The 14465-nt window shown below is 41.7% G+C and overlaps 1 protein-coding gene across 2 annotated transcripts in view; it reads right to left on the reverse strand.

Annotated features, from left to right (window-relative positions):
- The window catches only part of RB195_009638 (uncharacterized protein), a gene marked incomplete at both ends in the record, with an annotated part of 31356 nt that overhangs the window by 9950 nt on the left and 6941 nt on the right, over positions 1–14465 (reverse strand). The window contains 23 exons of one of the 2 annotated variants that reach the window (XM_064190279.1): positions 14–190; positions 495–737; positions 4356–4538; positions 4684–4923; positions 4987–5163; positions 5890–6132; positions 6545–6727; positions 6958–7197; positions 7251–7427; positions 7999–8241; positions 8656–8838; positions 9071–9310; positions 9362–9538; positions 10020–10262; positions 10686–10868; positions 11381–11620; positions 11674–11847; positions 12243–12485; positions 12763–12945; positions 13375–13599; positions 13704–13880; positions 13944–14192; positions 14245–14436. In XM_064190279.1, coding sequence (XP_064047863.1) covers positions 14–190; positions 495–737; positions 4356–4538; positions 4684–4923; positions 4987–5163; positions 5890–6132; positions 6545–6727; positions 6958–7197; positions 7251–7427; positions 7999–8241; positions 8656–8838; positions 9071–9310; positions 9362–9538; positions 10020–10262; positions 10686–10868; positions 11381–11620; positions 11674–11847; positions 12243–12485; positions 12763–12945; positions 13375–13599; positions 13704–13880; positions 13944–14192; positions 14245–14436 — 4815 coding nt within the window. The remainder of the gene's footprint in view (positions 1–13; positions 191–494; positions 738–4355; positions 4539–4683; positions 4924–4986; positions 5164–5889; positions 6133–6544; positions 6728–6957; positions 7198–7250; positions 7428–7998; positions 8242–8655; positions 8839–9070; positions 9311–9361; positions 9539–10019; positions 10263–10685; positions 10869–11380; positions 11621–11673; positions 11848–12242; positions 12486–12762; positions 12946–13374; positions 13600–13703; positions 13881–13943; positions 14193–14244; positions 14437–14465) is intronic. The other variant, XM_064190280.1, reaches the window with a different exon arrangement.

Below are 14465 nucleotides of genomic sequence, written 5' to 3' on the forward strand. Positions count from 1 at the left end.
ATTAGATACTCACATGGAACATACTCTTCTACTACGCATCGACTGCACCACCTGGAAATCCATTCGATCACTTTTTTTGGCAGGCGAGGGTTGTATCGGATGGTCGCGCTACTGACGCATTCTTGCTGACAAGAGGGGAATTCCAGGTATTCCAGGTAGAAGTTGTACGTCAGTGTCAAGGCGGTTTTCCCTGCAGACAGGTTTTACAAGAATTTTTTTTTTGAAATATGTGAATATTTTAAAGAAGATGACAACGACATGGTATTTTTAGCTGGTTAAAATAACTGTTGGTAATTTTGTGAGGAGTTTTTCTTTCCAATCATTTTTTACAACATTTGCAATTTGGTGCTCTCCTAAGAAAAACCTCAAAAAACCCAAGATAAAAATCCTACGGGAATTCATATTAGTCCAAACTGCTCCTATTGAAAATAATTGGAATTGCGTTCACAATACGTGTTGGTGGAAGTGACACCAAAACTGAAAGCTAATCTAACCAGGTGCACAAGCTTTCCATTGCTTCAGCTTCGGGAAAACGAGCCTCTTGATGCTGCTTCCTTTGATCGTAACACAGATTTGCATTTCGATGACATTAGCAAACAGTCCGTTGATCTGTTCTTCTGTCTGCCGGGAAAGATCGACTTCTAATATCACCCCTTCTGCTCCATCGATGAACGGTTGTCCGCTGCATCGCTGGACGAACGCGTCGACATTGGTGATCGGCCCCAACCCACTGCATTCTGAAGCACACAATATGTCAATCAGCATATAACAGCAGCATGCGAGTATTAAATCCTAGAAACACCACCGTGTCACAAGAAAGCTGCAGAAATGTCGACGCCAAATTGAAATATTCAAGTTAAAATGTAGTTTAATAAGGCAGAAATAAATGATCGAGCTCAATTCTAACGATACTACAACTTGTTTTATTCATTCTAATAAGGTTAGAATAGAGTTTTTTCTAATTCCCATCGATTAAATCAAAAATGCAACAGAAACACTAGTCCCTTTGCCTTTTCGTTTCTTTTTGCTCTTAGAGATTGGCGTCATTTTTAGATTCTGGTTCTTTCATATAAGTATTAGCAAAAAACGTACTACTACCAGTTTTAGTTACTACTAGTTTTATTCTTTCCAATAAGACTAGACCAATGCATCCCTCACGTCATTCAAAACCAGAAGCCTGCAATCAAATGATTAGGAGGTGCAAGGGAAGCGGTTTCGAGATCGCTCCAACAGATAAGCTCCACCCGTTCACACCAGCAGAACAGAACGTTCTCCCAAACGCTCATGGGACTAAAGGCTCTTAACATGCACATGGATTTTGAAATTATATGCATCTTAGAGTAATAAAATAGAGTATTCTGCCTTCAGAGGAATGCAGTGTACGGTAGCGCCACAAAGGACGAGTGATTGCAGGAGCCATCTCCCAAAACGGAAAAGGAGTAGGATGACTATCTATACTTATAACGCGCGCGCACTTGCATCGAATGGGGCCATAGAAAGCCTGATGATGTTAGCCAAGAAGTTTAAGAACGACGTCCGAATTGGACGTCTGGGGACGAGGCCCAACGCCAGCTTCGACTGTGTTCATCGTTTAAGCTCCGACATTAAACAACGAAGTGGAGAACGTCTAAGATTTCTATTATATGGACCATTATAGGAAAAAATTCTATAGGGAAGGTCATACCTTTTATAAGATCGTTGTTGGTGATTTCAACGCTAAGATTGGCTCCAAAGAAAACTACTGACGAACTTCACATTGGGAACTGCGGCCTGTAATGAAACGAAGAGGAGGAGAGGCTGTCCAAGCCCATCATGACGACCAGGACAATAGGAACTTGCAATTCCAGAAACACTCCTCTCAACGCTGGACGTGGAAGTCACTCGGTGGAGGGTACCGTAATTATATTGACCACATCATCGTCAGCAAAAAGTTTTGCCTGACCGATGCCGCTGTTGTGCCAAAGTTCTATTTGGGATCGGGCCATCACATCCTCTCCGATGGAGATTCTCGTTTACCCGAAGAGAAAAGAAAGCCGCAAAGTTCAAAGAGGGAAACCCCAGAACTTCCATTAACCGGGGTCATTTCGCTACGCTATCCGGTCTTTGGAAAGAATCCACAATAGACAGCATCGAAAAGGTATACGATCTTCTTCTTGAACATCTTCATGACTCAACGAGGTAAGCTCAGAGTTCTAAAACCACCGAGAGGTGCCCCTCTCCAAAAACTGAGCTAATATACCAGCGTTGAGCAGCACGAACCGCAGGCAATCAAGAACACACGTTTGAGATTTCGAGGATTTGCAGAGAGGCGATAAAAGGAGGCCTTAAGGAGGAAAAAGGAGAAGTGTTGGCTGAAGCTGCAGATGCGAGAATGAGCATCACAGCTATGTCCGTGGGAAATTTGTCAGTTGTTTGATTGCATTGAGAAAAGGAGTTTAGAAAATCATCCACGACTTCTATTCTGATCTCTTCGACACACATTTCCACCGTCCTCCTCAGGAAAGATGGGCATGTTACCCCATATCGTACATCCGAGGCTCTCCCTCCGAAAAACTGCGAGCAATCATGTCGGTAAGAGATCGTACGGCATCTGGTCCGTACAGGATAAGATCAGAACATCTGAAGAATCTTCCGCAAGTACTCATCCACACTCTGGCGAGACTCTGGATGTGTTACGTGTCGGTATGCAAAGTCACCTGGAAAGACCAGTGAGACCGTGTTGTATAAAAAGGGAGATCCACATGACATCGGCAACTATCCCTCACTCAGCTTACTATTCGTCATCTACAAGCTTTTCACAACGGTGATCCTTAACAGGATTGAAACGTTTTGGATGAGGGACAGCCATGCGAGCAAGCAACATTTCGAAAGGGATTCAACACGACTGATCACATTCACACTGTTTCGAAACTCAAGTATCGTGCGAGAACAGGATACCGCTATTTCTCATCTTCATCGACTAGAAGAGTGTTTTTGGATCAGTTGAGACTGAAGCGGTCATGGAGGCCTCGGACAACCGTAGTGTCCCTACTCAGTACATAAAGGTACTTTGTTAAGGTGTTTACTTTGGTACCTCGGTAAGGTAAGGTGTTGTACAGTAATTTCAACCAAAATTCTACCATTCTACAATAATCCCACAACCGATGTGAAGAGAGCGGTTTGTAAGGGTGGCACAATCTCACCCAAAATATTCAGTGTTACTTTCGAGAACGCGATGCGAGGAGTGGAATAGGACAACATGGGAGTGAAAGTTGATGACCGGCATTTAAACCATCTTCATTTCTCTGATGACATCATTCTGATAACATCAAGGATCAATCAAGCGGAAAGAATGCTGGTCGAATTTGATAAAACGTGTAAAAATATAGGTCTCAAGCCAAACCTAGACAAAACGATGGTTATGAGGAACGGATGGGTTTCTGATGCCACATTCACGTTCAACGAAGCGAACACATCCGAATGCTCCAGCTATGTATATCTAGGTCGGGAATTTTATGTACATGATCAGCCTGACCAGCTTGCATGCTCTCCAAGCCTCTCTTTACCTCCTCCGAGCAGGCAGTAGGAGGTAACGGGGAGCTTGAAGAGCATGCAGACGAGAGCTTTGAGGATGAAATAAAGAGGACTAATAACATGCGGCTCCGTGCTCACGTATTCAACACCGTTTTTTCTGCTTTGATCCACGCTTCAGAAACCTGGGCGTGTGGCAAACAAGAAGAAAATGCGGTCACTGTTATAGAACGCACAATAGAAGGGGTGATGCTAGGTGTAACCGCTTTAAGCAAGTAAAAGAAGGGATTCTAGGTCCACTCCTAGATCGCCGATCCAAAATCAAGGACACTGCCGCATATGCAAGGCAAATAAAATTAGCTGGGCAGGACACGTGCTGCGCTACAATGGCAATCGTTGGACCAGAGCCGCGAACGACTGGATATCAAACGCAACACGGGAAGATCCCCGAGCGGATGGTCAGACTTCCTTACGAAGTCCTCCAAAAAATACGATGCTCTTCGAGTTTCTCGCAAGAGGACAAGCCACTGGGCAACGCATGAGCGCGATCGGAACAAATGGAAGTACTACTGGCGCACCGTTCGAGCAAATCGATCAACAACACGGTTGATACGGGTGAATAAAGCTAGAATAGTTTTTTTCTAGTTTCCGGCGAACAAATTAAAGAATGATAGCAGAAACATTTAACACTAATCTTCTTTTGCTTTTTCGTTTCTTTTTGTTCTTAGAGATGGCGTCATTTTTAGATTCTGGTTCTTTCATAAAAGCTTCAGCAAAAAAAAGTTAGTCTCACTTCTTTCTCACCACTCATTTTTAGGAGTGCTCTGGCAAAGTGTTAAACTCACTTGAGAAATAGAATTCAATCTCACAAGCTGGACAGATCTTCTTCAGCTTCTCGATATTTTCTTGCGGTAGTACCTTATTTTTCTTTACAAAAAGGATCTTTTCGTTTCGAGGATACAGGACAGCTGCCGGGATGTCGACCACAACCAAGCGTGGATTATCAACGATAGTGAATACTTGCTTTCCTGAAAAATACGTGCTTTGTTCAGCGCGAGTCTATTTATAAACAATGAGAGGGAATAAAAAAGGAATTAAAGGAGCAGAAGGTAATGGAAACAAATCTGAACTAATAATAGTTATAGTTCGGAAAGCTAGAGGTGTACCATGTACCTGGCTCGCAAGGTCTGATTTCTCTGAGGTGCGGACATCGAATGCTCCTATAGTAAGACTCGGATACTTCGATACACACTTCCATGTAGACGGCTTTGGAACAGAATGCGTTGAATAGTGCTTCTGACACTTCGCTGGACCTTATATAAACAGGACCACCTTCGGGTTTGATGTAGGAATTTCCTGCACAAGCTCTGACGAAATCAATTGCGGTGAAACCTCCACTTCCCAGGCCACAAGCTAAATGCTGCTTTTTCTACAATTGTACTTCCAAAAAAGACATTAGTGGGATTAAGTGCTCACATGGAATATACTCTTCTACTATGCATCGACTGCACCAGCTAGAAATCAATTCGATCACACTTCTTGGCAAACGAGGGTTGTTTCGGATAACCGCGCTACTGACGCAGCCTTGTTTACATGAAGGGAATTCCAGGTATTCCAGATAGAAGTTGTTTATCAATGTGAGCGCTGTCCTGCCTACAAATAATAGCTAAAGCACGAAAAATAGATATTTTGCTTTTTTGACATTTACGGCAGAAGTTTGGGTTCTGTCAAAAGTTCAGTTTTTTGTGGTTTCATTGTAACCTGAACTTTCAAACGTGTCTCTCCATGAGACTTCTCTCAGTAATAAAGACCTTTCCTGTTTTTTATTATTTATCTGTCGTCTAATTTTACATAATGAAACAACATTCTTCTCATCAATGTCTCAAACTGACTATTTCAAGACATCACCCCACGAATCTTGGGTGGTACGGGATTCAGGTGGGTTATGCCTATAAGGAGGTCGTAGATTGTGGGGAGGAGGGTGATTCCGTCCATTTCCTCCTAATTGCCGTAAAAATGGCACGGAAGATGCGGCGCGTGCACAAGGCTGGCGCGCTCCAATAGAACTCGTTGTAGAAACTAGCGCTCCGCTGCGCCTTAAGCCGCATCTTCCAGGCAGTTTTTCACGGCGATTAGGAAGAAATGAGCGGGATCCCACCTTTTCTGCAATCAACGATCCCGAATAGTCTTTTACCATCGGAAATCCATATCACGTCAGAATCTTGGGGTGATGCCTTTAACTAAGCCGCTAGCAAACCGGCAATTTGTTGTCAGTAAAGATTCAGACTAGATTTTCTGGTACCAGATGATCCATTAAAATGTCACATTTGCGGTCTGTTGCTGCAGGTGAAGGAGAACGAAGATAACAATCACACTAACCAGGAGCACAAGCTTTCCATTCTTTCAACTTTGGGAAAACGAGTTTCCTGATATTGCTTCCATCGATCACCACACACATTTGCATCTCTACGACATTTGCAAACAGTGTGTTTATCTGTTCTTCGGTCTGGCGTGAAAGATCGACTTCTAATACCACTCCTTCTGCTCCATCAATGTACGATTGTCCGCTGCATCGCTTGACGAATGCATCGACGTTGGTAATCGGCCCCAACCCACTGCATACTGAAACAGGCAATTTGGTAGGGTGTACAACAACAGCCACGTGAGTATTAAATCCGAATAAAAACACTCATGTCACAATGAAGCTGTAGAAAAGTGTATGCTAAACAGAAAGCAAAAATGAAATGTAGTTTAGTGATGAAGAGATGAATAATCAAGCTCAGTTCTGGAAGTACTACTAGTTTTACACATTCCAGCAAGGCTAGAATAGAGTTTTGTTCAATTCTCCGACGAAGAAATTAAAATATCCCTATAGAAAAATATCATAATATTCTATTTTGTCCTTTCGTTTGCGTTTGCTTTCAGAGACAGCGTGACTTTTAGATTCTGGTTCTTTCATACGAGCATTGGCAAAAAAAGCTTCACTTTCTCACCACTCATTATAAGGAGTGCTCTAGCAAACTGATAAACTCACTTGAGAAGAAGAATTCAATCTCACAAGCTGGACAAATCCTCTTCAGCTTCTCGATATTTTCCTGCGGCAGTACCTTATTTTTCTTTACAAAAAGGATCTTTTCGTTTCGAGGATACAGAACAGTTGCTGGGATGTCGACCACAACCAGGCGTGGATTATCAACGATAGTAAAAACTTGCTTTCCTGAAAAAATACGTACTTTGCTCAGCACGAGCTTGTTTATGAACAATGAGAAGGAACAGAAAAGAAAATAAAGGGAGCAGAAGGTAATAGAAATAATTTTGAACTTATAGGAGTTATAGTTCGGTAAGCTAAATGCGAAAAATGTAAAAAAAATTGCAATAAGTGGCCCTAAGTGCCCACGTATAGGAGGGGAACGGAAATGCTCATAATACGATAACCGGAGAATGTACCTGGCTCGCAAGGTCTGACTTCTCTGAGGTGCGGACATCGAATGCTCCTATAGTAAGACTCGGATATTTCGATACACACTTCCATGTAGACGGCTTTGGAACAGAATGCGTTGAATAGTGCTTCCGACACTTCGCTGGACCTTATATAAACAGGACCACCTTCGGGCTTAATGAAATCTCTTCCAGCACAAGCCCTAACAAAGTCAATTGCGCTAAATCCTCCAATGCCAAGGCCGCATGCTAAATACAATTGTTTCACTCTGAGTATCAGATATTATTGGCTAAAAACTCACATGGAACATACTCCTCTACTATGCATTGACTGCACCAGCTGGTAATCAATACGATCACCGTCCTTGGCAAACGAGGGTTGTTCCGGATGATGGCACTATCAACACATCCTTCTTGGCATGAGGGGAATTCTAGGGATTCCAGGTAGTAGTTGTCTATTAATGTCAACGCAGCTCTCCCTGAAAGATATCGTTGCATTTATTCAAGATAATCATAGTATGGATAGGTTTTGCTGAGATATTAATGATGATTTCGAAAACGTCTTAGGATTTGGTAGCATACTAATTTGTGTATTCGTCTCCAGAATGAAGTGGTGCGGCGTTCTTCTTCCTTATTATCAGGATGTAACAGCAACTTTGTTCACGGTGTTAATGATTTCAACAGCGCTCAGAAAAAATAGCAGGGGTTACGGGTGTTAGTCGTAAGTTAGCGTCGTGGCGGTTGTATCTGCAGACGAGCATTGTGAGAAGTGTTAGAAATTTGGTATAGAGCGAATATTTTCGAGAAGACGACAATAATGTGCTGGCTTACAGCTGGTTTAAAACATGTTGCTAATTTTCTAAGGAGTTCCTGTTTTCAATTATTTGTACGACGCTGGTAATTTGATGCTCTCCAAAAAAAACTTGAAAAACCCAAGAAAAAAATCTGACGGATTCGCCTAAGTTAACATCGCTCCCATTTGAAATAATTGAGAATCCGTTCACAGTACCTGTTGATGGAATTGACAACAAAACTGAAAGCTAATCTAACCAGGTGCACAAGCTTTCCATTGCTTCAGCTTCGGGAAAACAAGCCTCTTAATGCTGCTTCCTTTGATCGTAACACAGATTTGTATTTCAATGACATTCGCAAAGAGTCCGTTGATCTGTTCTTCTGTCTGGCGGGAAAGATCGACTTCTAATACCACTCCCTCTGCTCCATCGATAAACGGTTGTCCGCTGCATTGCTGGATGAAAGCGTCGACGTCGGTGATCGGCCTCAACCCACTGCATTCTGAAGCACACAATATGTCAATCAGCATATAACAGCAGCATGCGAGTATTAAATCCTAGAAACACCACCGTGTCACGAGGAAACTGCAGAAGCTTCTACGTTGAATTGAAACCATCAAATTAAAATGTAGTTTGATAAAACAGAAATAAATAATCAAGCTCAATTCTAACGATACTACAACTTGTTTTATTCATTCTCTTAAGGCTAGAATAGAGATTTTTCTACTCCCCTTTCCTCAAGTCAAAAATACTAACACAAACATTTTTCCCTTTGAATATTAGTTCCTTTTGCTTTTAGAGATTGGCGTCATTTTTAGATTCTGGTTCTTTTATATAAGCATCAACAAAAAATGTTAGTCTCATTTCTTTCCCACTACCCATTTTTAGGAGTTCTCCGGCAAACAAATAAACTCACTTGAAGTGTAGAATTCGATCTCACAAGCTGGACAAATCTTTTTTAGCTTTTCGATATTTTCTCGCGGGAGTTTCCTGTTCTTCGTTACACGAAGGATCTTTTCGTTTCGAGGATACAGGACAGTTGCTGGGATGTCGACCACAACCAGGTGTGGATTATCAACGATAGTAAAAACTTGCTTTCCTGAAAAAATACGTACTTTATTTAGCGCAAAGTGTCTATTTATAGGCAATGAGTGGGTATAGAGAATAAAATAAAGGGAGCAAAAGGTAATAGAAACAACTTTAAATTGATAAAAGTTATAGTTCAGAAAGCAGAAGGCGAAAAAAGTGAAGAATTTTGGTGATAGGTGGGGCCACGTATTCACGTCAAGGAGCAAAAAAGATCTTCATATCTTGATAACCGAAGAATGTACCTGGCTCGCAAGGTCTGACTTCTCTGAGATGCGGACATCGAATGCTCCTATAGTAAGACTCGGATATTTCGATACACACTTCCATGTAGACGGCTTTGGAACAGAATGCGTTGAATAGTGCTTCTGACACTTCGCTGGACCTTATATAAACAGGACCACCTTCGGGCTTAATGAAATCTCTTCCAGCACAAGCCCTAACAAAGTCAATTGCGCTAAATCCTCCAATGCCAAGGCCGCATGCTAAATACAATTGTTTCACTCTGAGTCAGATATTATTGGCTAAAAACTCACATGGAACATACTCCTCTACTATGCATCGACTGCACCAGCCGGTAATCAATTCGATCACCGTCGGGGGCAAACGAGGGTTGTTCCGGATAGTGGCACTATCAACACATCTTTCCTGACATGAGGGAAATTCTAGGGATTCCAGGTAGTAGTTGTTTATTAATATCAACGCAGCTCTCCCTGAAAGATATCGTTGCACTTATTCGAGATAATCATAGTATGGATAGGTTTTGCTGAGATATTAATGATGATTTCGAAAACATCTTCGGAATTGGTAGCATTCTTCTCTGTGTGCTCATCCCCAGAATAAAGTGGTGTTCTTCTCAATTTTCAAGATTTAACAGCATTCTTTTACAGTGCTCACGTTTTCACTAACGCACAGGGGAAATATCGGGTATTACTGATGAAAGGTTTATGTTTGTGCCAGACCCGTTCTGCCTGCAGACGAATAAATGTTGTTAACTTTCTAAGGAGTTCTTCGTTTCAATTGTTCATACGACGTTGGTAATTTGATGCTCTCAAAAAAAAAAAATTGAAAAACCCAAGAAAAGACTGCAGTGGGAATTCACGTCAGTTAAAACTGCTCCCATTAAAAATAATTGGAATTGCGTTTACAATACGTGTTGATGGAATTGACAACAAAACTGAAAGCTAATCTAACCAGGTGCACAAGCTTTCCATTGCTTCAGCTTCGGGAAAACGAGCCTCCTGATGCTGCTTCCTTTGATCGTAACACAGATTTGCATTTCGACGACATTCGCAAACAGTCCGTTGATCTGTCCTTCTGTCTGCCGGGAAAGATCGACTTCTAATACCACCCCTTCTGCTCCATCGATGAACGGTTGTCCGCTGCATCGCTGGACGAACGCGTCGACATTGGTGATCGGCCCCAACCCACTGCATTCTGAAGCACACAATATGTCAATCAGCATATAACAGCAGCATGCGAGTATTAAATCCTAGAAACACCACCGTGTCACAAGAAAGCTGCAGAAATGTCGACGCCAAATTGAAAACTTCAAGTTAAAATGTAGTTTAATAAAGCATAAATAAATAATCAAGCTCAATTCTAAACGATACTACTACTTGTTTTACTCATTCTAATAAGGGTAGAATAAAGGCTTTTCTACTCCCTGTAGAGAATATTAAAATACTAGCAGAAAATTTAATACTGTTCTCTTTTTCCTTTTCGTTTGTTATTACTCTTAAAAGTGGCGTCATTTATAGATTTTGGTTTTTTTCATAAACGCATTAGCAAAAAAATGTTAGTCTCATTTCTTTCTCACTACCCATTTTTAGAAGTGCTCTAGCAAACTGGTGAACTCACTTGAGAAGTAGAACTCGATCTCACAAGCTGGACAAATCCTCTTCAGCTTCTCGATATTTTCTTGCGGTAGTACCTTATTTTTCTTTACACGAAGGATCTTTTCGTTTCGAGGATACAGGACAGTTGCTGGGATGTCGACCACAACCAAGCGTGGATTATCAACGATGGTAAAAACTTGCTTTCCTGAAAAAAATACATACTTTACTTAGCACAAAGTGTCTATTTATAGACAGTGAGTGGGTGAAAGGATAAAAAAGGATAAATTCACCGGCGTATCAATCCTCTTGGGATGCGCCAACGCGTATTACTGGAATTAGTAATCGTTGAGGTTTTGGAACGGCTGTTGGCCTATACAATGACTTGCATGGGCCAGCCGATGCCTCCCAGACAAGTCTGGTACCAATTTATAGACCTCGGAGGGATGAAAGGCTTAGTGAGCGCTAAGGCGGATTCGAACCTTCGACGGTGTGGCTATAACGGACCTCTAACCGACTGTGCCACACCCGCCCAATGACAGAGTATAGAAAATAAAATAAAGGGAGGAAAAGGTAATAGAAATAACTTTAAATTGATAATAGTTATAGTTCAGAAGGCTAAAGGCGAAAAAAAGTGAAGAATTTTGGTGATAGGTGGGGCCACGTATTCACGTCAAGGAGCAAAAAAGATCTTCATATCTTGATAACCGAAGAATGCACCTGGCTCGCAAGGTCTGACTTCTCTGAGGTGCGGACATCGAATGCTCCTATAGTAAGACTCGGATATTTCGATACACACTTCCATGTAGACGGCTTTGGAACAGAATGCGTTGAATAGTGCTTCTGACACTTCGCTGGACCTTATATAAACAGGACCACCTTCGGGCTTAATGAAATCTCTTCCAGCACAAGCCCTAACAAAGTCAATTGCGCTAAATCCTCCAACGCCAAGGCCGCATGCTAAATACAATTGTTTCACTCTGAGTATCAGATATTATTGGCTAAAAACTCACATGGAACATACTCCTCTACTATGCATTGACTGCACCAGCTGGTAATCAATACGATCACCGTCCTTGGCAAACGAGGGTTGTTCCGGATGATGGCACTATCAACACATCCTTTGCATGAGGGGAATTCTAGGGATTCCAGGTAGTAGTTGTTTATTAATGTCAACGCAGCTCTCCCTGAAAGATATCGTTGCACTTGTTCGAGATAATCATAGTATGGATGTGTTTTGCTGAGATATTAATGATAATTTTGGATTCACAACTCGGCAGAGCAGTGACATAACTCAAGAAATGCCGTTTCTGGGTTTTCTCTCGTTTCATTCTAATGTTGCTCCTAGTCAAAGCGCATTACTCTTTAGTTTTGCTCACAAAATCTGCTTGTCTACTTCGGAGAAAAGGTCCACAAAGTTTTAAGATTTTAGGTTGATCTGTGCATATGTCTTCAGAGTAAAGAGGTGGGACATTCTTCCTTCTAATATTACCATCTAAGAGCAAATTGTTCACAGTCTTAACGATTTCAACACTGCTTAGCACATGTTGTGAAATTTAATGAAATAAAGAACTTTTCTAACCAGGTGCGCATGACCTCCATCTCGTCAGTTTTGGGAAGCGCAGCCTCGTGATACTAGAGCCCTTGATAGTAATGCAGATCTGCATCTCTTCGACATTCGCAAATAATCCGTTTAGCTGCTCCTCGGTGGTGTGAGAAAGGTCCACCTCTAGGACCACGCCAGGCGCTCCATCGATAAACGGTTGTCCACTGCACTGCATGAGGAACGCGTTAACATCGGTGATTGGTCCCATGCCGCTGCATTCTGTAATACAAAAATCCAATCTCTTCTGGCTAGTTTGCTGTGCTTCCAGTAGAGGAGCAAGAACAAATGAACGAATATTGCGCTGCGTTTCAGGCGAAAGAAACCGAAGAGTACGGGGCAGTTCAGTCGAAACGAAAGATTTGTTTCTAGTCAAGTTTTTCATTGTCGCTGTGTATAGAAACAAAGCATTTTATAGGATAGAATGATTCTCTCACCTAAACAGTGCAGCCATTTACAGTTTATATGGAATAGAGTTCAAACATGACGGCTGACTTACTTGAGAAGAAACCTTCGATCTCACAAACCGGACAGATCTGCTTCAATTTCTCAATGGTTGGTTGCTTCAGTTTCTGGTTCTTTTTGACAATCAAGATCTTCTCTCCTTTTGGATAGAGTACGTTGAGCGGGATAGTAACTTCAGTTAGAAGCGGGTTTCCAACAATTGTGAGCACTTGCTTTCCTGGAACAAAGCTCAGTACGAAATTTCTAGAAAAGAAAGATGCCAGTTGCCGAAGATGCCCTATCGGTTTTTGGAGTGTTTATTATATATTTCAGGATTGTCTCCTACAAATTTGCGTTTAGTGTCATGCTTATTTGAATGGTGTGGGACTGCTACAAGTGCATTGCTTTCTGGGCTCCCTTAATCTGGAGCACTACATTTCCTTCATCCGAATCTGCTTGATATCCCTACAAGTTAGCAACAAATTAGTAAACACGAAAAATTACTATGGTCTTGAACCCACTCAGTAACAATCGTGAACAAGAAACATGTTAAGTAAAAGAAGATTTAGAATAAGGAAGGATTTTCTTCTAATTTTTGGTCAGAACGGTCATATTTGTAAACGGCAGCAGAGCGATTCAGAGTGCTCTTTCGGAATGTTCGGCTCACCTTGCACGCATGGTTTCATGTACATCAACTTTGGACAGTTGATTTGTCTGTAGTTGGTGTTGACGATTTTGAAGCACATTTGTAGAAATATTGCTTCGGAACAGAGCTGCTGGAGTTGATATTCGGTTACACTAATCTCATCATGGAATACGATGTGTCTTTTTCCAGGACAGAATTGTAGCAATTCGTAGACCGTTTTGTATCCACCACTCGTCATTGAGCATCCTGAAATACTAATTATTTTTGAGAAACAAATATGTCTGTACCTCCGCATAAAGTTTTTGAGTGGAGTAGTCACTGCGTTTTTTCTGCTTTTGATAACCACTTACTAGTATCTGTTTCTATCGAACACCCTCTGCAACGGTCGAAGATAACGAGGATTTCTCTTGGCAGTCTGGGATTGTTGCTGATGTGGAATATGTAATCGTAAACGTTAAAGTCAAAGTCAGGAGGCAACTCAATCACTTCCAGGTACATGTTTCCTTCGATTTCAAACGCCGGCCTGCCTAAAACTTTGAAATCCGTCGTTATTACTGGCAATCCGGACATCTGCTACGCGAAGGTCTCACCAGGTTGGCATGACTCCACCTTCTTGAGGTGAGGCATTCGCAATCTCCTGATCTGCGAACCTTTGAGAATGATACACATTTTTATGTGGGTGGCGTCCATGAATAACTCATCAATGAGCTCTTGAGTTAGTGTGGAAATGTCCAGGATTAGTACGTGACCCTCTTTAGGTGTCATTACCCTTTTTCCTCCGCACTTGTCTACGAATTCAGTGGCATTTTCAGTGCTTGCCGAATGCAAGTTGTCACACTCTGAAAGTGCACCTTTTGACTGTTCGATTATTTGGATAATTTCATAATTTACCTTTGTACTGCTCAAGTTTGCAGAAACGACAGTTACTTTTTAATGATAAGAGAACTTCATTCGGTAGAACAAAGTTGTTCTTGAGTTCTACATTGTTCAACGGATTCAGACGACCAAATCCTTCTGAATCATAGGCTGGCAGATTAATCGCAGTCAAATAGTAATTGTGGACGATCCTTAGCGATGGATCTCCTGAAAGTATAGCCATTGTTGTGTGTGAT

Source organism: Necator americanus, chromosome III, assembly GCF_031761385.1.
Source record: "Necator americanus strain Aroian chromosome III, whole genome shotgun sequence".
Taxonomy (NCBI): Eukaryota; Metazoa; Nematoda; class Chromadorea; order Rhabditida; family Ancylostomatidae; genus Necator; species Necator americanus.